Genomic DNA, 27,309 nt, shown 5'->3' with positions numbered 1-27,309 from the left:
TTCCCTGGAATTGTTTTAATCTTTTTTTTTTTTTAATCGTTGAAAGTTTTACTTAAATATAAAAGTTGGTTTTACTGCTTATAATTATTTGGGTTGGGGATTGTAATATTTCAGAATGTGGAATACATCTTCCCAATCCCTTCTGGCTTTAAATTTTCCTCCCAAATCAACTTTTGTTATTCTGATTGGCAGCTTCCATTAGCTTTTTTGAACCCTGTTTTTAGTGTTTTAACTACAAAGCATGTGGGGAGCCTCTTTTCTGTTATGGGATTCTTGTATTTTTATGGGATTCTTCTCCCTAGATTTGAGAGATTATGATTTTATTGAAAACATGGTTTAAGTATTTTCTTCTATATCTATAATTCATATATTTTATCTTTCCACAACATCCTCAAAATACTTCATTGTCCCTTTCATGGTTTTAATAATTTGTCATTTTCTTTTATTGAATGACTCAATTTCTATACTTTTCTTCAAATCATGATATTATGTCTTCTACCTGATCTATTCTATTGGTGAAGGTTGCATTGAGCTTTTTTATTTGATTAATTAAATTTTTCACTTCCAGCTGGGTGGTGGTGGCGGCGGCGGCGGCGGCGGCGGCGGCGGCGGCGGTGCACGCCTTTAATCCCAGCACTCGGGAGGCAGAGGCAGGTGGATCTCTGTGAGTTTGAGGCCAGCCTGGTCTCCAAAGCGAGTTCCAGGAAAGGCGCAAAGCTATACAGAGAAACCCTGTCTCGAAAAACCAAAAAAAAAAAAAAAAAAATTTCACTTCCAGATTCATTGCAGTTCTTTGGTATTTCTGTATCTTTGGTGAATTCCATTTCCATATTCTGAATTATCTTCCTTATTATTTAATTTGGCTGTTAATTTTCATGAACATCAATAAGTTTTTTTCAAATCTTCACTAAGTTCATTTAGGTATTTATTTGTGTCCTGTTTGAATTCTCTGATCATGTTTAGTAAGTATTCTTTTTAATTGGACATCTTGAATTTGTCTAAGTTGTTCTTCTTGGGGAACATTTTGACAGTATTTGTGATATTAGGGGTAGTCTCCTGCTGCAAGGTGAAGACAAGTTGTAGCAAAGTCTCACAGCTGCAAAGGCATGTACAGATACAAGTCTCACAATTGAGAGTATCTCCACAGACTTAGTATATATCAGGAGCACCACCACTCAACAGGCCAAATCATGTGTCCGTTTCACTGAAGCACAGTCCTTTGCCTTGGGGGTCACTTCTACAACCACATTATTTGTGAACACATGATATGTAATAGATGTGTTTCCTGGGCCTTAAGTATGGGGATGGATGATAGAAACATTCCCTGACCATATGTGTCACAATGGTTGCCTCGTGGCTGTAAAAACCTATACAGTCTTAGAAGAGGGAAGGTGTTCTCCAGGCTTACTCAAAAGCTAGAGTGGCTATGGCAAAAGTTTGGGCCAGCCACCAGTGTGCAGGTTTCTGCTTCATGGTGAAGAAGGTTGAGATTTTCTATGAGTTGTGGACTATGCATGGAGCCTTCAGATTCTAAAGGGTATATAACTGCCTCTGCATTCTATGAAAAAAAAAAGTCCTTGTGCTATCTCTTCAATGGGCTGAAGTCTTTTCTCTTTCAACTCTGCTGTCCTAGGTTAAGGGACAGTGGTGGGAGCAGTAAGATGCTTGGTTTGACCAAGCTCTGTTGGACATATCCATGCCTATGATTCTAGTGTTGTGGAGGGACTTTGCCTAGCCCTGAAAGTCAAGTCCTAGACTTGGACTCTTCTCCTGGTAGTAGGTGTGGCTCACCATGCACGCCTACTTGGAGTTGAAGAAGGGGTGATGGGCAACTCTTTCCTGTTTCTCCTTCTTGTTTTTAAATAACAAAAGCAGAGACTATGTCACATGATATGCTTAGCTCTTGTGAAGTTAGTTTAGTGGGAGGTATCTACAGGGAGAGGCCCCTCAAGGATCTTAGCCGTCGTCTTGGCTGTCTTTACAAGTTAATTACAAATTAAACTTTAATTTGTTAAAGTTCCTTTAAAATTTAATCACAGGCCAGATTAAGTGTAGGAGCCCTAAATTAATCACTGCTCAGTAATTCTCAACCAATAATTTTGGCATGTATATAGATGTATAAAGTTAGACCATCTCTGTCATCTTTGGCCTTCCCTTCAGATATCTGTTTAAAGGAGTAAACTGTAGTGGACCAAATATATATGCTGCACTCTCAACTTTCTGTCCCTATTTTCTAGAAAAGGATAATAATACCTAAATTATCAATAATAAGGTGATCAAATCTGTAAAACTAAAGGCCAATTAAGTAGAAAGGAGGGAGGAGAAAGAAAAGTTAATTATTTATTTAAGTCTCATTATTGATTCAGTATCAGGATTTCCAAAATCATTCCTGAGCAATGGGATTGCTGCACTAAGTAATTATTTCCACTGCAACAAGTTTTCTTGATCATGTTGATTGACATGTCTTAACTTTGACAAGGATTTACAGCTAGTTGCAGCTGTCCTCATAATTGTCACTGATTTTTTTTTTTCCTTTTGGTAAGGAAATGGTCACCTGAAACCCATCCTTATCTGATAACTCAATGTGAACTTTCCCCTCCTATCTTCACTTGTATTTCTGAGATGATCACTTATTCCAAATGTGGTCAACTGGGCCAATAAGACTCTATTCCATTTAGAACTGCTGCTTGTCAGGGTAAGTGTTTACTTCCTCTTACCTGACTAGTGGCACTATGATGAACTTAGGGCTGAACTGAAGAAGTAGAAAGCAGACAGGGAGATTGTGGCTTCCCACTTTTTCATTCTGATTTTAGATTAGGGTATATGAGACAACAAACACCTTTCTTTTTCTGTAGGCCAATTTGAATAACACATTCTCTCACTTACAATGTACAATCCTGCTTCAGGAGGCTGTGTTTTCCTTGATAGCATGTCTGAATGTGGTGTTGCCATTGATTCAGAGGCAGCCTCTCTCAGAATTATCTTTGTGTGCAGCAATAACTCACTTGTTCAGAGTTGCTTCCCCAATATGTGGAGCAAATCTGATCTATTATTACAATTTAGTTATATTGAGTGTCTGAGTAAATAATCCAAAGCCAAGTGTTTTCTCAGCTATGTTTCTAAATGTTCAATAAGCTAATGCCATGGAACTATTTTTATGTGCAGGAAAGCTATGGTTTCTCTCAATGTTACACTGACATACACAACATACAACCTACAGTAGACCTTTCCCAGGATCTGACACTGTCTATGCTCTCTACCACAAATGAAAACAATGCCTCTTTCTTGACTATGTGAATATGTGGAATTATTTCTTGAACTTGTTTGCTTAGCAGTAGAAAGTGCTAACCTCAAGAATAGGACACTTGTGAGGAGCAGGTTCTTGGTAAATGTAATTCCTACCAGTACACAGGACCTAAGCAGATAGCTAGAAAAGAGGGACTAACTAGCTAGTTTGAAAGCAGCATGCTTGGAATGGACAAAAACAAAGGCCAGGGCTGCATAACACTGACATTTTTATTAGAATTCATTTGTAACAAATGGAACCTGTGTCAGCAAAGAACTGATTTTCATACAGACTTCTTTCGCCACCAATGTAACGAAGTAAGAAAATAAAAAGCACGCCTTTCATTCTGTAAAACACTTACGCGTACTACTAATTAGAGGTAATTGTATTTTTTTAACAAGCCATTTTACAAGTTATTTTTTTTTTTGAGTTTTCAGTCTATGCATCCAAAACGAGAGCAAAGAACACAACTGTTATCTTTGTAAAGACACTCCAAGCTTGGATGGCAAAGCCATGTAACGGATGGATAGGATGGATCTGTAGCCTTCTGATCTCTGCTGGAGTATCAGGGCACCCATATACCAATGGAAATCAAAACCCAAAAAGGAAAAAAAATGGGAAGGGGATTTTAAAATGACAAGAAAGACTAAAATAAAGCTAAACCAAAAATCAGCAGGAAAGAAAAACCATGTACGCTACTATGCATTTTTCCTTTCCTGTTGTGATGTGTTATCCACAGACACATAAATGAATTTCTGAAGGAGTTTCTACATATGGGTTCAAGTAATAACATTATTGGGTGTAGAATCAATAGGGCAGTGCATAGTACAAAGGTATAGAAAGTGCAAAGTTCCCTAGAGGCCCTTCCCTCCCCTGGCTGTCCTTGCCTTGTCTAACCATGCAAACCATTTTTAAAAAAGAGCTAAAATAAAGTTCTGTACAAATCACTTTTATATATTTGATATTTTACCATTGTAACTAATTACAAAATTATACATAACTACACATACATAGGTAAATAATAGCACCGTACTGGTTATGATGATGAAAATAACTAGAAACTTGGATGTTTATGGTAATGGTGGATAATGATGTTGGCCTGGGAAATTAAACTTGAATGGTCATAGAGAAAAGTACAGAGTGGAATGCACATCAGTGACAGTGGGGAGTTAGTTCTAGGAACAGCTCCTGATTCTGGAGTAGTGCCTGCCTCATCCTCCTACGGTACGCGTCCCATTCATTTTCGTTTGGTGATGACTGTCTTCTCTCCTTCTGCCATATAGGCAGCTTTGGGTGCAGAGAGATGAACTGCTCAACTGGCCAGTCATTCTGGTAAGTGATATTCCATTAGATCCCACATGTCCAAAATGGCATGTCTAGATGATGCAATACCTGTCTGACTCCCTTTATTTCACTAAAACCAAATTACAGCACTGAGCAACCTGGCACTTGGATAAATCTTCAATGATACAAGTGAAAAGAAAACAACAGACCCACATAGTGCACATTCTTCTCTGGTTCTGATGTAGGTTAGAGAGTCTCATTCTGAGGTAGCCTTCTAGATTCTTTTTTTTTTTTTAGTGTTATATATATATATATTTCTATTTTTTCTTTTTTTGTTCATTTTTTGTTTTTTATTTTTATTTTTATTTTTTACAAAAATGCTCAAATACGATACTTGCAAGTGTTTGGTCTCTAGGAGTTTATTCTGCTAATAATGGGAAAATGTGAAAACAAATACCCTTCCATGCAGAACATCATGAAGCTGAAATTAAACCAAAATATTATACCTGTATCAAAACTCTTTCAGAGTTCTTAGGATTTGGAGAGAGTACTTTAAAATCGTATAGCATGTGGTAAACTCATGCCACCATCCATGGCTTCCTATGGAAATGCTGTTGAAAGGTTTGGGGAGATATATACATATACATACATACATATATATATATATACATATATATGTATATACGTACATATATATATAATTTATTGCCCCTTTCAGAAAACTCCTAATGGAATATCAAATATATCCCGAAGTTGTCTCTGTAAGTAAGACTGGTGGTTACTGCATGCTCCAGAGCAGATTTGGAAGGGATTAGAAGTGAGACAAGTTGCTCTTCCTGATGTGACGATGAGGAACGGAGAGGCCCTGATTATCCAAGTGCTTTGGGCTGGTACAATCACTAACATCCCCCACTTGGCTGAAAACTAGGAATGCATATTATTCAAAGAGTTTATATACATGTGGTAAACAGATAATACTTTAATTGAAAGAGTAACAGATGTGAACAACTAATGGAAATCAACCAAAAGGTAGAAAGAAATGCTATTAAAATAGGCATCAATTATAAGGCACTCTAAATGCAGAACTAAAACCAAATCAAACAGCACAGCGCCTCCCAGGAACGCCACAGCCACGAGAAACTGCGCAGCATCTCCCAGGAACGCCGCAGCCACAACATGTTTCTGACTGAAAGAGTAACATGAGTTTGGCTTTGCCCCTGTTACATGTCATAAATGCAAATTTCATAGCACATACTATAGACAATATGATTGAATATACTTTTTTTTTTAAAAAACAACTTGATAGCTGATATATTACAACATTCTTCCCTCCTAAAGGGATATGCACTGACCTTTCCCACATGCACACCTCTTAGATATTTAAGAATTGTTATTGCACTAGAGTGTTAGAAATATTGAATTTTGTTGGAAGCCTGGCTAACAAAACAGTATTTGTGAATATGACTGGGTAGGTGGGGGAATGCAGGGCAGGAAAGTCAGGGGCGAGGTTCAATAATCAATGATGTGCACTCCTCAATTCCCTTTACAAATTAAAGTTTTGAAATACTAAAAATAACTTGGAAAAGATGGTTACAATCGCTTTTTATCCTTAGAAACACTGAACAATGGAAGAACTGAATGGCAGTTAAATCTTTGTGTGGACATACTGTCTATATATACATAGATACCCTTAAAATATAGATATCTATCTATATATGCATATGTTAGCAGCAACTTTATACTTTGCGCCTCCCTGTTGATTCCAAAAATAAAACAAAGCAAAACAAAATTCCCCTTGAAGCTTGCAGAGAATGGGCACTTTCTCATCAGTTATGCCAAACAAATGTGTAAGTAATATCTGTTGAGACAGATACTGTAGATTGAGTGTTGCACAAAAATGTGCAAAGTTTCAAATGATTTGATATTTCTACAGTAAGATATTACAGATAACCATTCTACTGCTTAAAAAAACCTACAATTCTGAAATAAAAAATGAAGAATTACATAACTTTTTGAATTTACTTTATCAATGATACATTTGTTTAAAAAAAAGTTTGCACAGTTAGAACTGAAGCACAGGGCAGCAGAATCTTTTACAACACTAAAATGAAATCAAGGACTTTCTTTTTAAACAGCCCCACCCTTACCCCTAAAATGCAAGTATGAGTGGCATGGGGAAAGGGGTGATGTTGAAGCAGAGTCCACCTTATTGTGAGAAGCCACACCAGCAAATGCCTTGTGCTGAACTGAGGCCCACAGGCAAGCTCTCTCTGTCCCCACCAAGCAATCTTGAACAAGATGGTAGTTCTTTGCTGTCATTTCTTCTTCCCTTTATTTCGAATCCTTGAGGTATCTGTAAATAAAATCCTTCAGATGCCTCCCTAAGTCAGGATTCTTGTTATTATTTTTCAGGTTAGATGATTAAACTGTGAATTCTTGGTCCACTTGGAAGAGTTTGTTTTTGTTTTGTAATAGTCCCACTAAGTGGCTGTTAGCTAGAAGTTAAGAAGGACTTCTCAAGTGCCCTGTATGGCTCAGAAGAGACTCCATGGATAGCGAAGGGCCTGTAGTAAAAATCCAGAAGGGATCAGGGGTTTCTACGTTGCATAGTGATCAAAGCTGCCCAGGTATTCTAGTGCGGCTCGATAGCAGAACTGGTATTGATCCTGCAGGACACAGGGTACAAGGGGAGAGATGAAAAAAAATTGATATTTTAATTGAAAAATAAAACCAGCATTGTAAAGAAAAAAATATATCTCCAAGGCAGCAACACTACCACTTTAATTTAGTCTGATGACCAAGCAACAATGAGCAAAGAACAATTAGCCATGTGAGGATGTTATTAACTTCACTCATCAACCTGACTGATACACGGCTCCTAATTCCAAGCCCTAATAACTCCAGTGAATATTATCTTTCTTCTTATGTGCTACAGCCATCTTTCACAATGACCTAAGTATCTGATTATTTTCAGTTGCAAAAAAAAAAAATGGGAATTTCCCTAAAGGCAAGTTGTATTTGTATGTTCTGGGTTGCTTTCCACTGAATTTGAGTTTACAAAAAAAGAAGGAAAGAAGAAAAGGGAAAAAAGGAAGTAGGCAAGATTGCTCAGTGGTCAAAGGCACTTGCCTCTATCCAGGTCTGAAGACCTGAGCTTGATCCCTGGGATCCACATAACAGAATGAGAGAAGTTACTCTCACAAATTGTCCTCTGACCTGCACACATGTGGTCTGTGGCATGTGCACTCTACTCCCACACAAACAAAAGAAAAAATATAAAAGAATCAGATCGGGCTTCAGACTCAATCAGAACTACCATCATGTCAGACAGTCCCATGTAAGTGATAGGGGCAGAAAAGATCCTATGCATCTATAAGAAAGAAAGTTGTGCTGGATAGTTTTATGTCAACTTGACACAAGTTAAAGTCATCTGAAAAGAGGGAGCCTCAATTAAGAAAATGCCTCCACAAGGTTGAGCTGTAGAAGAGCCCATAGGGAATTTTAGTAATGAGTAATGGGAGGGGGAAGGCCCAGCACACTGTGGGTGGGGCCAACCCTAGGCTAGTGGTCCTGGGTTCTCTAAGACAGTAGGCTGAGCAAGCCATAGGAAGCAAGCCAATAAGCAGCACCCTCCACGGTCTCTGCATCAGCTCTTGCCTCCAGGTTCCTGCCTTGTTTTAGGTATTATCCTGACTTCCTTCAGTGATGAAGAGTATATGAAAGCATAAGCCAAAAAACCTCTTTCTCCCCAACTTGCTTTTGCAGGGTGTTTTGTTGCAGCAATAGAAACCTAAGACAGAGTGAAAGGTAGCTGTGCAGGAGCAGCAGGTACACAGAGTGCTTATGGAGCCTTGGACTTTCTGGCTTGCCATCCAATGGCTGCCCACATCCAAAATACATGCACCATTTGCCCTAAAATTCAGTGTGATTGCAAGTTGTCTGTTCTAGAGGACTCACACCAAAATAGAATGATACAAAATGTTCCTTTTCTTACACAAGGAAGGGCCCTGTCATATTGAAATAAATTGGAGCATTGTTGGGGAGATGGAAAAATTACAATTTACAGATAACCACAGGGATGAGAAAAAGTAGGATTTTCCCTATAAAAGAAACTTATTTTCAGTAGCCAATGGGGCTGAAAGTAGATAGCTTCTATTTTGCTTAAATGTGCATTTTTCTACAATAAAAATGGTAATGCAAAATAAATGGAGTTTGCTTTTCTGTCTTGTCACAGTAAGTTGCTTGGCTAAGTGTTAAGGCTTTTTAAATGTCCAATTTCCCTCTGTCACCCCAACACCCATTATGTTTGTCAGGCTGACATAATGTTTTAAGTATTGCAAGCCAAATGCTTACACTATTTTGAAATCAAAGTCTGAAAGATATTGTAAATTGAAGAACACATATAAATTGTATCATTTGGTGGATATGTGAGGAATATAAACACTACCATTATGATTCTCTAAATCATGAACTTATACTGAGAAATGTACATATTAATTAGTGAATAGAAAACAGGGAATATTCAAGTTCCAAATATTTAACATGGCCAGTGGTATGAAATGAAATAAAAGCACCTAGTGTCTCTGTAAATAAACAGAAATAAAATAGAAAAGTAAAGGTAGCTGGTGGAATATTATGTGCCAGACATTTTTTTAATCTATCTACCTACAGTTAGGTACAAAGTTTTTATTAATACATACATACACACATACATACATATAGACAGGTACACACACATATATACACACACACATTGAAATATGTAAAATAGGCATACATACACTGTATATGCAATAAATCTTTAAAAAAAGAAATACGTAAAATAGCTATTTTATTGGAAAAATATGCTAACAATTTAATGTATTTCAACCTAACATACATTCTCACATAATGTCCACAACAACTTGAAGATTTTGATATTGTCTCCACATTTAAAGAAGGGGAAGATGTGGTTTTAAAATATTAAATAAATAATTGGTTGCTTTCCCCATAGTGATCCTCTGTATTTTGCAACTGTATTTTGAACCCACAGAGGGCTCAGGTTTTTGGAGGTGACACCAAATGTTTTCTTACCTCTGTTTGTACCATTGCTGGTCGCTGTGTTCTTAACATTTTGACTGTCTGGAATATATCTACAACCCCTTCATATCTCATTCTTTCCAATACAATACTCAGTGTTATGAAGACTCCAGTTCTTCCAACGCCAGCACTGTTGTGAGAAGAAAGGCAGTGTGAGTAACGTGCTCATAGTCTTGGCCTCATTTGCTTTGGAAGCAGACATTCTTCTACCACTTCTCTATTCCTCGTTTCTCCACAAGCATGTTCAAGATAAAGTGGGCATGCTTTTACTGTGTGACTACCAGGGAGTATGTTATGATAACATGAGAGAATAAGTAATTAGGATTGGATCTTATAAAATAGAATGCATTTCTATAACACTGTGTAAGTCCAGTTGAAAAGGTCAAGGAATAACATAAAATCTATAGAGACAAGTATGAACAGGTAAAATACAGGCTTGCATTCTTCATGTAGATGCTGAAACTGAAGACACCACCTCTATGTAAAGTATGAGATAAACTAGAATAAGGTGGAACACATCACACAGACTCCCCCTTCCTTATGCATTAATAACATAATCTGTGAAGGACATGTCATCATCTAAACAGGTAACAAGTGTGTAACAAGGCATATAAACCACTTCAGTATCAACATTGGGTTGGATATGAAAAAACAGTTTCTCTAACAGACTTTTTGTTATGCGATGATTTTCCTCTTAGCCTTTGGAAAACTATGAATATCCTCCATGCATTGATTGTACAAATATCACATTATACCTCAATTTCAGGAAAGCTATGACTTTCAACAGATTCTCAAAAGGGCCTTTGGCAGTAAGTATATCTAAGAACCAATGAGCTCTACACTGAACTACTTATTTTCAGGTGATCAGCAGCTAAAATACACCAAATTTCTTTCTACCATTTCAGTAAGGTTTTGAGTTTCTTTCTGTTTCCTTTGGTATTTTAGGATAATTCCAGAATCTTCACAGCAGCAAGGAAAAAAAATTAATTGATAGCCCTTGTACTCTTAAGAAATGACATCTGGGGGTTTAGAGAATGAGAACACTGAATAATCTGAAAAAAAAAAGTCCCTACATTTTTGGACCTTAATTAAATGGTGTGTGTAACGCTTGGGCACAGGCTGTAGAAAATAGATGGATTCATTTACTCCAGGATGGAGCTGACAGGCATATATAAATAGTGTGTGCTTTTACAAACTGCAATTTCTCATGAATCTAAGGAAAAGTGCTAAGTGAGGCTTTAAATCAATGGGCAGTTGTTAAAAAAAAAGGAGCTGAAGTTATTCATACCCCACAACAGTCAAGGGACCTTGCAGATCCCTTCCGCCCTGAAAGTCTCACACTCAGGAGAGACTCTGAACTGTGACAATTTTGTCGAATCATCCAGGTATTCCAGGACGTATCTTGCTTTGACTTGGTTAATCAAATGTAACCAAAAACGTAGTGTTTCTTGATTTCTATTTAGAATTTTCAAGAAAGAAGCAGGCATCTGCCTCATTAACTTCTAAACTTATTGAATCTCAGTATGTTTGTTTAATATTGTAGAAATAAGTGTTATTCCAGGGTATTCAAAAAAAGAAAATATATGTATCTAGAAGACTTTGGGATTATTGAGATATGTGAATATACATGTATATAACATGTGAACCTTTATACTAAGGAGTTTCTCAGTCATTGTCTAAAAACAACCCCAAAGAGAAGTAACCCCGGGTTCAAGTTTAAATTATGAATATCAGATATATTCTTTTCCTTAGAGGTCATACTGAGAAAGTCTAAATTAAGTGGAGAAATTATGTGCTAGATTAAAAAAAAAAAACACTAGACGTTTCAACTCTAGATTATAATTTCAACTTTAAATACTAGAGACATCATATCCTATGTGGTCTTTAGTTGCATATAACAAAGGATTTTTGACAGCATAAAACAAAATTTTCCAAGTCTGAGAAATAAAGCATTGTTAGAAATGATCACGGAGACCTGGAGAGAAAAACCGAAGCTTACTGTTAAACATCTTCGGAAAAGTATAGATCCAGGACAAGAGCATGTATCCTGACACCTATCCTGACACACTTAATTTTTCCATTTTGAGATCTTGCTTTCTATGGTATTAAAAACAATAGTGTTTAAAGCATCAGACTTTTTAAACATAAATGCTTTCAAGACAGACTATAAACATATTAAAAACTGAAACTTGAAGCTTTTAGAATCCTGAAATACCGTAGTTTCAAACAAAATAGGTGAAGTCCCTTTACTGTGTTTTGCACATGCAGCAACTTCCACATGCACTAAATTTATGGTGGATGTCTGAGGCGTTCACTTAGTATTTCTATTAACTTCAGTGACTTAAATTACAAAATGCTCTAGAAACTGTTGAAAATAATTAAATTGAAGGTGCTTCATTTTCTGATAGAGCAACAATTTTCAAGCAAATTGCATTCTGAACTGAGGTACCATACTAATCACTTATTGACTTGCAGGAATTAGTATTGCTATTAAGGCTTGGCAGCTACTCACAGTTTTTTCAAGAGATAAGGGGAAAGATACAAAAAGGTAGTTGTAAATGCAGCTACACAAAAAGAAACCAAACATGGACAGGGATTAGTACTACTACACATTATTGTTAGGGGACACACTGACAATGCCTGGCGACACAAAGCTTTTATTTATTTATTCTTTTTTTTTTAAAAAAAGGATCAATTTGGGGGATAAAAACATTCCTCTAATTCTTTTCATTTTATGGGGAAAAAAAAGAAACAAAAAATCTTTATGTCTCATAGAACGTTCTGAAAATAAATTTGAATTATACAGATTTATTATAACAAGCCTGCATACAAAGTGAATAAAGAACAGCCATTTTCAAAGTTACTAAGCATCAATCATAAATGTCCAGTTAGCCTTAGTGACTCCTTGCTCACCTGCAATGCACCGAAATGGGCCCATCTTGGCCGAACTGCTCCTTTGTTTTATGGACTTGGCCAATGAAATCAATAAATCCTTCTCCAGACTTTGGCACTCCTTGTTCTGGCCAGTCAGTGAACTGGAACTGCCTCACTGTTCGGGACTGGCCGTCCTTAGAGGGGAAGCCACACAACCAGTCATGACACAGCATGCCAGGAGATTTCAGCAAGTACAGAAACCACAAGAGCATTCATGATTTTTTTCCCCAAAAAAATAAAAGGAGAAGAAACATATTAGGAACATGTCCAGAGAACTTAGTCATGTGTGTGTGTATTATCTCCTGCTAACACTGGCAACATTTATATATATATTTAAATTACAAATTTGAGTTATACTCTTCAGAAGCACTACTGAGCCTCAAAGTCTAAATCTGAAATCATAAAATACATACATATATACATACATATACACACTTATACATATATATATATATATATATATATATATATATATATATATATATATAAAACCCCCAAAATCTTATATCATCTACTTCAATATAATAAATTGTTTACATTGAAAGGAGTATGCAGACATGGCATCTACATCAGAGGCTTGCTGTTCTCACAATGATTTCACATCAGTCATGAATGCTTATTTCTAGCATTGTAAATTACAAATGGCAGCATTTAAAGAATCTAATATAAACCAGGTAGTTGTTGTTGACCTGGCTACCCCACATATCTCTGAGGTAAACACTTTCTAGCCATGTGTGAAGCACAGCTTGAACCATGTAATGATGCCTAAATTTCAGCTTAAGGACACTGTGCCAGTTTGTTTCTGTCAACTTGACACAAACCAGAGCCTCTGAGAGAAGGAAACACTGATTAGAGAATTGTTTTCACCAGATTGTCATATGTGCACCTCTGTAGGCATTTTCTAGGCTAATGGTTGATATGGGAGAGTGCAGTCAACAGTGGCAGTGCCACCCCTAGACAGGTGCTCCAGGGTGGTATAAGAAAGCAAGCTAAATGAGCCACGGAGAGCAACACAGTAAGCAGTGTTCCTCCATGATCTCTGCTTCAGTTCCTGCTTCCAGGTTCCTGATCTGAGCTTTTGCCCTGGTTTTCCTTCATGAGGAACCTGGAAACCAAATAAATCCTTCCTTCTCAGTTGCTTTTAGTCAGTGTTTTATCACAGATACAGAAAAGGAAACTAATGCAGAGAATCCAAGGGGATTATTTACAAGCATCTCCCCCTTTTTGTCAGAGGTGTCTTCCTGACTAGCTTCAGGAATTTAGTAGTCTACACGAACAACCCTAAAATTGTATGAAAACAAGCCATACCTAAAACATGATAATTCATAAAAAAAAATAAGTGAATTCCTTTTACTATAATGTTTTGTAAACACAGCAACTTCCACAAGCACTAAATTAATGGTGGATGGCTAATGCATTTACTTGGTATTTCTATTTATTTCTTTTCTAAAGAGAGTATAAAAAACTTCTCTACGCTCAAGAAGAACCATGTTAAGAACACAGGGGCATGAGATACTTCAGATTCTTTCTGGGATTCTTTGAAATACAAGAGCAGAAGGGATCCTTTGCTCATAGACACAGGGATTCCTGCTCTGACTCACACGGGGAAGCATAACTAAACTCAGGTTTACTGGGACTGATCTCATTTGAAGAGGTGCTCCCAGTGGCTTCCTGCTTCCTGTTCTTGGGAACTAATCTTTCCTTCTAAGATTGTTTTGGGCCCAGGTATGCACATTTCTAAGATTTGTGGAGATAACTCAATTCCAGGCAAATTGGAAAGACTTAAGTCCTTGGGCAATGCTACCCATTTTGGTTTTATATCATATCAGCACATTTGTTTTATACCACTGTGGTTTGTAATTAGGAAATCACCCAGGATGAAGCAGAAAGAAGCCTCAATTCAGGATGGCCACACATCATGTACCCTAATGGTGCAGATTAGATGCTTGAGAATAGAAGAACAGAGGATCACACCAACTTCACGAGAATACAGAAGAACATGCAAAGTATTTGGTACCATCTCCAACTCTTAGATGTTTACTATGGAAGCTTGATTTATTCCCCCCTTTTCCTGGGAAAATTTTGGGTACAGGATACAGGGAAGTAAGTCAGAGACTGAGCAATGCAGAATTGTCTTCTGAGTGTCCTAGAAATTGCACTTTTGACCATAGTCACTTGTAATGTCAAGAATAAGTCATGGGCACAAACACTATTGAGAAGAGAAACCACCTGCCTTTTAAAGGTTAGTTGCTTACCAATGCTGTATTCTCACATGCCAACTGGCTTTCTGAACTCAGAACCTGAGATCAGAAGCACACTAGGAGCATTCACAACAAGGGCTCCAGCAGTTAACCACAGACAGACTTTAAAACAATGTGAGCAAATTCTGCTTTACTCTTTCTTTCTCAATATGATTTGGTTTAACTTGGAACTAAGTAAATGTGTTCCCTGTGGGTTAAACCTGTATGTTCCTTTCTATTACCAGAAATAGCTAGGAAGTTTACATGTAAGTAACTTAGTTGTTTCACTCACACTGATGGGATAGTGGCAGGCATCAGGGCATGATTACTTGGACAATTAAAAGAGATCTTGGAACATAATAACTTCCTTGAAGTACTCATATTTAGAGTAATTAATACACTGCATTTCTTAGCATTACCAAGTCTATCACCTGAGCCAAGCCTCCTGTGAATCATATTCTCTCTGTCTCTCTCCTTGTCATAGCCAGGGCTAGGCTTCAGGGATTAGCAGACAGGCATGGGCTGTGAGAAAGCTGCTTTTCCAAAAAAACAATGGATCAACTACACACTATCCACTGGTGTTTTAGTTAACCCACCCACTATGACAGTTCCAAAAATAAAGCAGGGCTTTGAGCTGACCTGGTCTCCCCTAAGATGTGTTTGCAATCATGGTGTGTGAATGGCTAATGGCAAATATATTAAAGTTTATGCATAGAATCTCTTACATCAGGGCTGAACCTTGGACTCAGCAATCTTTGTAAGAAATGCATAATGAAAATTAGCCAACAAGGGTTGTCAGTTCACAGCTCTCATGGACAGACACATTAGCACATGGAGGAAGAAACCATGCCAGGAAGCAAATTAGAATGTGCAAGGCTTGTCAGAACCTTCCAAGGAACGCCATTTGCTCTGCAGTTTGAAAGTCATACCAAATTAACCTACAAGCCCATATGACCTCAAGGGCTGTACAAATAACAACATATTTACAGCCTGGAGTAATGAAGAAATCAAAAAATCTTCAATGAGAATGTGCTGAGAAGGTGAACTTAAGTGCAGCCAACCAATCAGTAAATGCTTCCCAACACAAGCACTCACCAAGCAAGTCCCCAAAGCTAGGCTTCCAGGTGTTACATTTGAAGGGAAGCCAAACCTGGGTTTATGAGAACACTTCTCAGACAGAGGCAGAGTTACAAATTCTTTTCCTTTGAAGTCATCCATAATGGGTGATTTCTTTTCCTTTTGAGAATGGTTATTTGGCCAGTGTTTCTCCCAGAGAAGTATACTTAGCCCTAATTTCTAGCTAATGGAGAAGCTGAACTTACCCTGGCATCTGTGACCTTGAATTCCCTCAGGATATACTGAGGCATGTTGTACTCAGCCATCGGATCTACAACAAAATACTGGTATCTTGCAGATCGTTCTGCTGGCCAGTACTGGTGACATTTCTCCTAAAAGGACAGATTAATGTTAAACTCTATAAGGTGAAAACAAAGTTATGCCTATCTAAATTTGTTCTCTTGTGAATTAAACTCTAAAATCAAGGCAATTTCAATTGCAAGTACCTATGCTTTTGAACCTCTAGCCTGAAGACAGGCAAACTATCTGGTGTAATTTTTTTTTCCCCAAAAAACCCTGCACAGAGTCTGGCAAATCATACCTGCTTATTAAACACCAGTTGAACTGCCTGCTTCAATTGGACCTACGAATTATTTAAATAATTACGTAAGTCTTTGGGCAATGCTAGCCATCTTGGTCCTGTACTACGTCAGCACATTTGTTTTATACCACCGTGGTTTGTAATTAGGAAATCATCAAGGATGAAGCAGAAAGAATCATCTTCATTGATCCAGTTCAATCTTAGCTGTCAACTGAGGAGCCTAGGGCCCTGGGGCTCCTGGTGACTTGTGTTGTTAGCCTTGCAGAATCAGCAGCCAAATTAAGACAAGCCAGATAACTTCTTGGCTTATATCCTTTTGCTTTTTAAATGAGCTCTAAAAGTTGGGTTTTGGCCATAAGTCTATTGTGTAATTTATAAAAATAAGAGACAGAATGAGACTATCTCTAACAGCACAGCAAACAGGCTTTCAGGTGCTCTACCTGGTGGCGGGGTTTCAAACATCTTTGATGCTACTTTATGTACACTTCAGAATAATTATTATTAAGAAATGGATTTGCTATTAAAACTTTAGAACTACTAGGTAGCTTTCCAGCACCATGCTCAATGGACAGGGAAAATACAGGTTGGCCTAGGAATGAAAGTCATGAATATAAGTTCCTTTACATGAGGGAAATGATGTCCCACTTGATCATAAAATTCTAGCCTACTCAGGAAAAAGGTAGCCAGCATATGCTGAGAGTCAAATGTAAGTCAGTGGGCACCATGGAGTGACTTATTTGTCTCTACGATAGCACGTCATTGTATCCAGAGTACTGAGTCTTTCAAAAACATGTTCATTAGTGAGCTTGAAGTGATTTTCCAAATTGGATGACATACTTACTCTGCCCATTTCTCTCAGCTTGGTGAGCATCACAACAATGGTAGAGTTGTGTTCCCAAAGCATGCGCCAAAAGTCTTCAGTCGTCTCTGCTAAGGGCCCCTGGGTAGCAATGTAGGCTTTCTGTTGTCTTAACGAAGAGAATGAAAAGAAAATGTTAAAGAACTTTGAGGACATGCACAAATTGATTTGTGAATTGTTAACACTAGTCCTACATACATTATTAATTCAATTGCAGGAGATTCCCATTAGGATACATAATCAATATGATCACTTAGTACGTGTTGGGGACTGCAAAATCAATTGTGTTGTTAATATTATTATGTATGTCTTTATCATTGTTATTTAAATTTAGTGCAATGCTAATAGATCAATTTCATGTGTTATATAAATCACTTAAATGCTGACGTGTGTGACTTCCTTTTCTAGAAACAATGCTCAAACAATATATTAAGCTTATGAAAAATGGCCTAAAATAGCTGCTTTATCAACTTCCAGATCTAAATGGTTTCTGAAAGAATAGGTTAGAAGGTCAGATTAAAAGAAGCAATAACCAGAGGCAGAAGAGATGGTTTGGGTAGTATCTGCTGTTCAGATCCTCAGCACTCATGCAAAGTGTGTGAAGCATGTGTGTGGAGGTAACAGGTGGACTGCTAGATCTTATTAGCCAGCCAGTTCGGCAGAAGGGATGAGCTCTAGGTTCAATGAGAGACCCTTTCTCAAAAAGCAATCTGGAAAGCAACTGAGGAAGACATGTAAAGCTGATCTCTGATATCCACATGCACACCCCTCAACACACCCACATTGGTATTGCACACATACCCCCAACACACTGACACTGGTATAAACATGCACAAGTATCATACTCACCCACATGTACACACCCATATAAGCATGTACATATATCACATAAGTATATTTCCTCACCCCCACATGCAACAGAAACTCCATTACTATTGCTTAATCTAAAATTAAAAAAAAAATAATAAACCACCCCTATCAAGGCATTGAATGATGATCTGTTCAGAAAGGAAATGACTTTGAATCGAGATGAAATACTTTGTGGTCATAAATCTAGGGCACATGCAAATATTAAGGCTTGGAATTGTTAGGGGAGCACGGTAGATACCTGTATCCATCAAGAAAACTGGCATTGATGTAATCAGAGCCCTCTACTCCTCGGATAGGCTGCAGGCACACCCTTGTGGATTCATATGGCATAATATTAACAAGGCGGTTTTTGAATTTATTACATGGAAGATTGGCACTGATGAATCTTGAGGTGTGAGCTTTTGAGCTGGCTAGACGCTGTTGATTTAAAAAGAAAAAAATCACAAAGATAATTTTAGCCACTGGTTTGAATGCAATGCGCCTAAGATGTCCTTTTTAGATATCAATCTTCAGTTTACTTGATAGTAAATATTCAAAGTCTATTTCCTTTAAGCTAATCATTCCATATAGCCTACTGGATATTATAAACATTGCATTTCAAGAACATGAGTTCTGAATTTAAATTAGGACATCAAGGGCCCCTGGTATTGTTAGGGAACAAAAAATAGAGGAGAGAAAAAGAAGAAAATGTTTTATAATCTGATACCAGACGAGAAGATTAAATGAACCTGGTACTCAAAATCTGAAAGATAACAAATGAAGCCTATTTCAAAGACAAAATAACTTGCTGATGAGTAACCACATCATAGCCAATGTCATACCTTAAATTCGAGCTCCATTCCGGTGACATTCTCCCCTGTTTCTATTTGTGTCAGCTTCTGAATGTAGGCATACAAGTTTCTAGCCGGCACTTCGGTATTTCCACATGTCACTGCTTCTAACAGCGCATCATGGATAAAGATGTACTGGTCCTCTGTCTGCACCATGTAATTCCTCTGGGCTCTCATTAAAGTTACATGGCCATAAATATCTACAGTTTTTTCATGCTTTATTCTTTCTAACATGGCATCTATTACAATGAAACAGCCAGTCCGGCCAACACCCGCACTATAAGAAAAAGAGAGGGGGAGGGAAGGCCACATGAGTTAGCAAGAAACTACATATAAAGTCTTTATAATTTCATTAACTGGATTTCAAACCAAGGAATTCAATTCAAATGGCTATTACAAGGATTTTCAATCACTCTAGAGTAAAAAATATTAAAGCACCATATTAAAAAAAAACAAAATAATGAGTAAGGTTCATTTCATTTCATAATCTAGAAAGTCTTTATAAGTTCATTAACTGGATTTCAAACCAATGAATTCAATTCAAATAGCTATTACAAGGATTTTCAATCACTCTAGAGTAAAAAATATTAAAGCACCATATAAAAAACAAAATAATGAGTTTCATTTCATAATCCAGGAATCCTAAATCCAAACTTATAGCCATCATAGGTGCTTTCACACAATACAGGCATTATTTTTTTTTAATTTTATTTATTTATTTTTAATTTACATTGTGACTGCAGCCTCTGCTACCTCCTCTCGTTCCACTCCCTCCTCCCACCTCCCCTCTGCGGCCCCCTTAATCCATTCCACTCTGTCTTCACTCAGAAAAGGGCAGGCCTCCCGTGGGCATTAGCAAAGCATGGCCTATCAAGCTGCTGTAAGATCAGGCACCTCCTCCCAAAGATACAAACATTAATTAGGCTGTTTAGATTCAGGATATTTCTTCAATTATTGGTCTGTATACAATTAGAGAGCCACATGTTGCAGTTTCTGTCTGTAATCCTAACACTTGAGAGGTAGAGGCAGGAAGATCAGGAGTTTGAGGCTAGTTTGGGAGATACATAAAATCCTGTTTCAAAAACACTAACAAAAATATCTAATTAGGCTTTTTTGTTTGTTTGTTTTTTTCAAGACAGGGTTTCTCCGTGTAGTGTTCATGCCTGTCCTGGATCTCATTCTGTAGACCAGGCTGGCCTCAAGCTCACAGAGATCCACCTGCCTCTGCCTCCCAAGTGTTAGGATTAAAGACATGCACCACCACTGCTGGGCCTAATTAGGCTTTTTAGATAAAGCAATCAGTTTATTTTTTATTGAAGAATAAAAATGGAAACAAAGTATCTACTAAATAACTTAAGTATTTCTTGTTGTAAAATTCTATAAGGAAGTTTTAAAACTAGTCTAGTAAGATATATAAAATTAATATATGAAAATGTTGAACAGTAAAAATAATGCAGGGTAGTATTAAGGAAAACGCTAAATAAATTAATATATGAAAATGCTGAACAGTAAAAATAATGCAGCATAGTATTAAGAGAAATTCTAAATAAATTAACAATCAGTTGAGAGTGTATGTTCCTTCTAATTTTCTTTTCTTTTGGAGTTAAATGTACTTGAAAATTCTCAGTAAAATTCAAACATTCAGGATGGGGATATAAAGGCCTCAACCTTTGTTACACAAAGAGATTTAAGGTAATTTTTAAACCCCATTATGTGTGGACTTACAGGCCAGTGCTCCCGTGGGAAGAAACAGACTCAGGGAAAAGGACAAGAAAGAGCCAATCCATAAAGCCTGGCAAAGTCTGCCGCTCCAAGGAGACAGGCGCATTTAAGGAACTGGCTTACAGAAGCAAGGGCTTAAAACACTGAGCATCCTCTAGTATGGAAAAGGATATCAAGAAAATAGCACACCTTTGTTCCTGCAGTGTCAAGGTACGCCTTGTGTTTCCTTTGATCTAATCCTTCAAGCTGGACACATTTATGTGTCCAGAATGGATCAATGGAAAATGACTTCCTACTTTTGATTATGCGTCTTTGCCTCACAGTAAATATGCATTCAGCAGGAAGAGGTACATATTACCAACACAGACTCTGTTCTAGTTTGCTTTATGTTGCTCTGATAAACACCATGACCAAAGTCAATTTGGCAGGAAGGGTTTATTTTAGGTTAAAGCTTACAGTCCATCATTGAGGGAAGCCAAGACAGGACCACAAAGCAAGAGCTTAAAGCAGAAACCAATGCAGGAATGCTGCTTACTTGCCTGACTCCAGGCTTTCTTATACAGCTCAGGCCCATGTGCCTTGGGGATAGTGCTGCCCAAAGTAAGCTGGACCCTCTTATATCAATTAGGATCAAGAAAATGCCCCATGAATATGCCCATAGACCATCTGATAGAGACAGCACTTCAATTGAGGATCCCTCTCCTAACATGTGTCAAGTTGACAAACAAGATTAGTCATTACAGACTCTTGGTAGCAGATCATCTCCTTCATTTATGACATGCCACTGTCTGCTGGCATCTGTGTATTTGTTTTTATTTAGTCTATCCAACTGCACATCTATCTCTTTAGTCACTCAATGAAGTGTTTTTGCTAAGTCAGATAGGGGACATGGCAATATGATGACTTTCTTCTAATCACTAAAGATTCTGAAACCTATCCAAGAATGTAATGATTTACATAACTATGTTAAAAGAAAAGACAGGACTGTGTTGGTATAGATTGGAAATGGGGTTAGAAGGATGAAGAACTGAGGTACTAGACCAACAAGAGAAGAAATGATTTCAAATCATACTGCTGCTTCTGGGAGCTACATGTGAAATTTTTCATAGATCTATACAGACCCTAAAAGGTCTGTATAAGGAGTCTGCCAAAACTACCCAATGAATGAGTTTGATAAATACCAGGTCCAGTCTCAAATGAACTGGCAGTCGCTCTAGTGTCATGTGACTACAGGAGAGTAAAAGACCATTTAAAAAAAACTTAATTACTGATCACTGCAGAACAAATCCAGCTTGCACACAGGATCCTATTGTTGGGAGACTATATATATTTCACACAATCATGAATTTAAAATTGCTTATGGCTTTATGCTCTGTGCCAAAGGCTCCTAGATTCTAAGACTCGAAGTTTTAAGCTCACAAACTTACATGACATTGATAGATCCTACAAAAAGCCTTTTGGGAATGAAGAATGCTGTATTTTCTTCCTTTTATTTTGGCACGGTTTCTAATGAATACTGGTATATGCAACTCTTCTTAGTGCAAAACACACTACAAATCTATCCGAGACTATATATCAAGTTGATTATAGTTATGGCAGGAGCATTCTCTTAAACCCCCACCTAGCACCATTCAAATGTCTAGATGACATGGTGTTCTATAGTGTTACAGAAAGGTACTGCAGAATCTTAGGAGACTGAGAGGAATAATTCCAACTCCGAAGAGTTCAAAGCTTTTTATAGTAATGATATTACAACCCCCCCACCAAAGGAAGGGAAACAAATCAAATATGTACCTGAGTCTAAAATAAAAAATTGTGAAAAGAGACAAAAGGGAGGCTGAGACTTGAACAATACGTATTTTCACTCCACAAAGCATAGCAAACTATTCACTGTTTACTCTTGTTGTTCATAGGGAGGAAGGGAAGAAATGGGCCTCCTTAGAAATTATGTGTTCTCATTTTTCTGGGGGAGTCGTTTTCAGGTTTAAGGATTAGATATATGCTCATCTTAAAGCAAGTCTAAAAAATAAGGTACTTTTCCAGGACCTAATTTGACCTTGAGTATGTCATATAAACTGTGTGGGTTCTATTTATTTATTTATTTATTTTCATTTTTGTTACATCTGATAGTGATAATAGCTCTAGTCAATTAATGAGTCTAATTATCCGGTAAGTCTTAAGGCTGAATTAAACTTATCAAGGTTTCTGCAAACAGAGGAAGAGGCAGTTCTTTTATAAGTGCAATTTTTTTTTAGTTCTATCTTCTAAGACAACAAGGACACAAGCAACAAAATTCTGGGAAAATTGTTTAAAGTCTTTTCTGTATTATTTGTGATTTAGCTATTAAAATTTTGCTTTAATCTACCTCTTCAGACTGTTCTAGAGTCTCTCTGCATTTCCAAATAATAATACCTCAAGTTCAATAAACTTAGTGCTTTCACATACACTGCCTTGACAAATGAGATGTAAGCCAAGAGCTTTTCTGCCATAGGTCTTGGTGTCTCAGTTGTACATAATAAATGCTAGTTTCTTTCTTTTAAAATTAGCAACATGTGGGTCCTTTCCTGAAGGCACAGAGCTCATGGCAGGTAGTAGAGCTAAGACTCAAGTTTGTCTTTCACTTGACCTAGGCAACACATCCTGATTTTGATGCAGGCCATTCCTCCACTATAACCCTTATCAATATGCAGCTATCCCTTAGGAAGTTTACTTGAAAGGCCTTCTTGGCTTGTAAGACAATAGTTGAGGCAGTATGGGGAAACATCTGATACTATATTGGGCTTCATGGTAGGAAAAGGGATTTCATAATTATCCAAAGCAGGGAAGAACCCCAAAGATATAATATAAAATTTTTACTAAAGAAGACTTGTGTCATGGTTTTGTGTAATGAGTCTACTGGGTAAGAGGGTAGACCAAAGATGAATTCTAAATGTCATCTGTCTAAATCTACAGCCAGTCCTTCTCACTGTGTCTTAGTATTTGTGTTAGTTTTCATTTTTAAAACACTTTTATGTTGCTGTGATCGGCATCAAAGGAAATAGCTTAGGGTGAGAAAGGACTTAGCTTGGCTCACTGCTTCAGTGGGATCAGCCCTCACAGTAGGGGCAATGAAGGAGACTAGATCAATCACCTAATGTCAGTGAGGAAGAGGATGGGAGATAGAGAAGACCGAAGAGAGGGAGAGGGAGGAGAAGGAAGAAGCAGGAGGAGAGAGAGGAAGAGGGAGAAGGAAGAAGGGAGGGAAGAAGAGGGGACAGAAAGAAGCAGAGGGGCAGAGGAAGGGAGAGAATGACAGGCTGGCTTTTTTCTTTTACTGTATTCTTTCTTTGTTCTCAGTGTATGGATGGTTATATAACCCCTTAGGCTATCCTTACAGAAATGTCCTTGTAGACACAACCAGAGGTACGCTCTATAAATCTCTCAGATGCTTCACAACCTAGTCGAGTTGACAGTCAAGATTAATCATCAAAGGAGTGTTTGGGTTTCAAACCCATTTTCCTGGATTGTCTCCTTTATAAACATTTCCCTAATCTGTGTACTTCTGACAGCCCCACAGAGGGGAATTGCCTTTCGAACCTTTCATCCTTCTCTCATCCCCCTCCGTCACTCACCAACAGTTTCTAAGTTCATGAATCCTAAGAGGGCAGCTCTTCCTTGGGCCCAGCTGAAACCTACATTCGTAGGCACCAGAGCCTCAACAGTGGCATGTGTGAGACTCAGCAGCAGTTTCTCCAGGTGGCTCATTTCTCTGTAGCTTTTCTCCTTGACACTCAGGCACAGAAGTTCCAAAGGAACTTACTCTCATTTTACCTTTTCCCTGTACAATACTGAACCATATACCATAAACATTTTGGCTTTTATATCAATTCTCTATCTCTTCTTTAGTTGATGAGCTGGATGTAGTAAAAGGTAAATACTAACTTTTCATTCTGCTTAAATATAGGTATATTCTGAAGGCAGCATTTAAAATACATTTTAATTCCTTATAATATCATGTTCTTGAGGTGAAAATATTATGTGATGATGTGGTGTTAGCATTTCTTCACAGTGGCTTCTGATTACCTGTGCTTGCTATATTCACACTACAAAATGAGAAAATGCTACCTTTGCCTTCTAAAGAGTTGGTTGTTCATACCATTAACATATTAAATATCCACTTTTGGGGTTTCCTGTGACATTGTTACCAAACTTATACTAGAATAATTTTAGATACTTTACATTTCACTTTTCTGATGTGGTTCATCTATTTTTGAGTTTCTTTGTTATATATTAGTTGGCTGGAATATTTCTTTAGTATTTCATATAGAATATGCACAAATATATTATTTCTGATGCCCCATGTATCTGACAACTTCTATGTTTTTGTGTCTTTATTTTGGCATTTACAAGTCCGCTCCAGCTTGGCTTCTTATAGTACATGGGTTCTAGTACGATCTCTGTCTCAAGTACCAAGAATACTGCTCCATTCTGCCATTGGACCTTGAATAGGACATAAATTTGTTTGGGTTTTGGTCATTTAAAATAATATTTGCCAAAAAGTACCTACAGATATTTTCTTTCTCTTGGAGGTACAAAGTTTTAACTAGGTAAGTTTAGTCTCTAATATCATGACTAAAATTTCATGTCTCTTAAACCATATGCTTATGATAATATTCATGATTTGCCCTCATCAAAAGTCAAACAAGTCTTGAGTCTGCCACCTCTGGCTCTTTGTTTATGTTGATTTTTCCATCTTCTTATAATTGCCACCTGCTAGCATCAACCTTCCTTAATATTCACCTCAACTTCTGTACCCCACAAGAAAATTTCCTCTGTGGATTCTACTTCTGCAACAACAAATTCTCTATCGTCAGGTTTGGATTTGCCAGTCGATAATCACATCAGCACAGGGGAAGAGACAATGGCCTCCTTGTCTCTGTGTACCTAAGTATATCACATAGCAGAGAATTTCCATGCCAGAGAAACTGAAGGTTGCAACTTGAGTTATAAAACCAAAGGATGCAAGAGTAAAACTATCAGACCTCTTCCTAGATCACAGCAAGTCACATTCCCAAACCTCACCATGGGACACTCCATTTATGCATTATTACAAAGTTAAAGTAGTCTGTTAAAGAGTTCCATATGACAGAAACAACTCAAAGCTAGGTTTTACTCCAGCTGCTAAGAAACAGCAGTTCTTAGACACCAGTAAGAAACAGAATGCTGAAAACTAAGAGCTTTCACAAGTGTGCCAGATGACTTCTGTTTGGATTTCTGAGTTCCCACAGCAGCACTTTCCTGCCTTCTCCAATTTACTCCATTTTTAGATGTCAATACCTGAGTGCAGTGCACCTCTCAAAATGAAGGATTGAGTTTTGAAAGCAAATGCATTTTTCTTTGATGCTGAACCTGAGTTCCCAACAGCAGCGATAATGACGAAGCCCTATTTAGTGTTGTTTGTTTCTCATCATTTCAACAGCCTTCAACCTGAAACATGATAAGGACAGCAGAACTGATAAACTACCCTTATTTTTATCTGTTTTCTGTCAGAGTAGTTGCCAAGCACTGAGACAAATTTTTCTAAATATCTTTCAAAAAAGGAGTGTATCACCCTGTGCTTCAGGCTGAGGCCAGCACAATTCAGCACATTTATTATGGTAGAGAACATTCCAGCCAAAGGGAAGAAGACAGCACTTTCAAATCAAGCCCAACTTAGGCTGGTCCCACTCTGTTATGGTTGGAATAAACTTGGCTTTCCTAAGTTGTCTTCTGGTTGGATAATGATGCCATTAATGAGAATCAGAACACAAACTCCAGATTTCTTGTGACTTCTCTAGCAAACCCAATGACTGTTAAACTTTAGTTCTTAAAACCAAACCATTTCAGTTAGTGATAACCACTGCAGTGTTTATACATGGAAAGACTATGCAACCCATTAAATAAGCACGCCTATCAGGCAATTGTTATTACTTCAATATCATCACTCATCCAGTTATAAGATTTGTTTTCAATTTCTAAAAACATGATTGAGTTAGTCCCATGAGTTGAAATATGCTTAATGTCCCATGATGTGATACAGTAGTAATGCATAAAATGAGAAATGTTAAGAGGCATAAGGGGACTGTTTTGCACTAAAACCATTCTGGAGATGAGCTTAAGAGTTGGCTTTTCTGCCTAATTTAGTGGAGTTTTAATGCTGACCCTCAGCTGACACATCACTGGTCTGGCAAAGGACAGCAGAATTTGGAAGCCTCAGAGATCAGTGAGTTGGATGAGAATACAGTAAAACAGAGCCAAAAATTATTGCAAGCATTTTGTATATCTATCAGTTTGTAATTTGATTGGATGTTAAATTTCAGCTATTAAGAATGGCATTTATGAACTGCAAGTTTATTTCAAAAGATATCTATGGGAAGGTATTGGGTTTTATGAGCAGTTTTACAGCTGTAATCTGGTGACCATCCTAATAAAACTCTGAAGGAATTCTGATGAGGCTTCTGTTTTGAATCTCTTCTTTTGCTCATTTAAAATGAATGCTTAGCTTAATTTGTTGCTGTTATAGCCATGCC

General features: G+C 37.5%; 1 protein-coding gene across 48 annotated transcripts in view; it reads right to left on the bottom strand.

Moving 5' to 3' along the window:
- Nucleotides 1–3,498: 3,498 nt before the first annotated feature.
- Nucleotides 3,499–27,309, bottom strand: part of Ptprd (protein tyrosine phosphatase receptor type D) — a 2,293,154-nt gene continuing 2,269,343 nt past the window's right edge. For all 48 annotated transcript variants that reach the window (XM_052717072.1, XM_052717069.1, XM_052717068.1 and 45 more), the window contains 7 exons: nucleotides 19,031–19,316; nucleotides 18,448–18,626; nucleotides 17,322–17,448; nucleotides 16,146–16,271; nucleotides 12,563–12,717; nucleotides 9,644–9,779; nucleotides 3,499–7,236 (listed from right to left, as the gene is read on the bottom strand). In XM_052717072.1, the coding sequence (XP_052573032.1) occupies nucleotides 7,168–7,236; nucleotides 9,644–9,779; nucleotides 12,563–12,717; nucleotides 16,146–16,271; nucleotides 17,322–17,448; nucleotides 18,448–18,626; nucleotides 19,031–19,316 (1,078 nt within the window). In that variant the 3' untranslated portion in view covers nucleotides 3,499–7,167. The remainder of the gene's footprint in view (nucleotides 7,237–9,643; nucleotides 9,780–12,562; nucleotides 12,718–16,145; nucleotides 16,272–17,321; nucleotides 17,449–18,447; nucleotides 18,627–19,030; nucleotides 19,317–27,309) is intronic.

The sequence above is a fragment of the Peromyscus californicus genome, unplaced genomic scaffold (genome assembly GCF_007827085.1).
Source record: "Peromyscus californicus insignis strain IS unplaced genomic scaffold, ASM782708v3 Scaffold_5__1_contigs__length_169319896, whole genome shotgun sequence".
In the NCBI taxonomy this organism is placed as follows: Eukaryota; Metazoa; Chordata; class Mammalia; order Rodentia; family Cricetidae; genus Peromyscus; species Peromyscus californicus.
The sequence above is the reverse complement of the archived record's forward strand: the minus strand, read 5'-3'. Positions and strand labels throughout refer to the sequence as shown.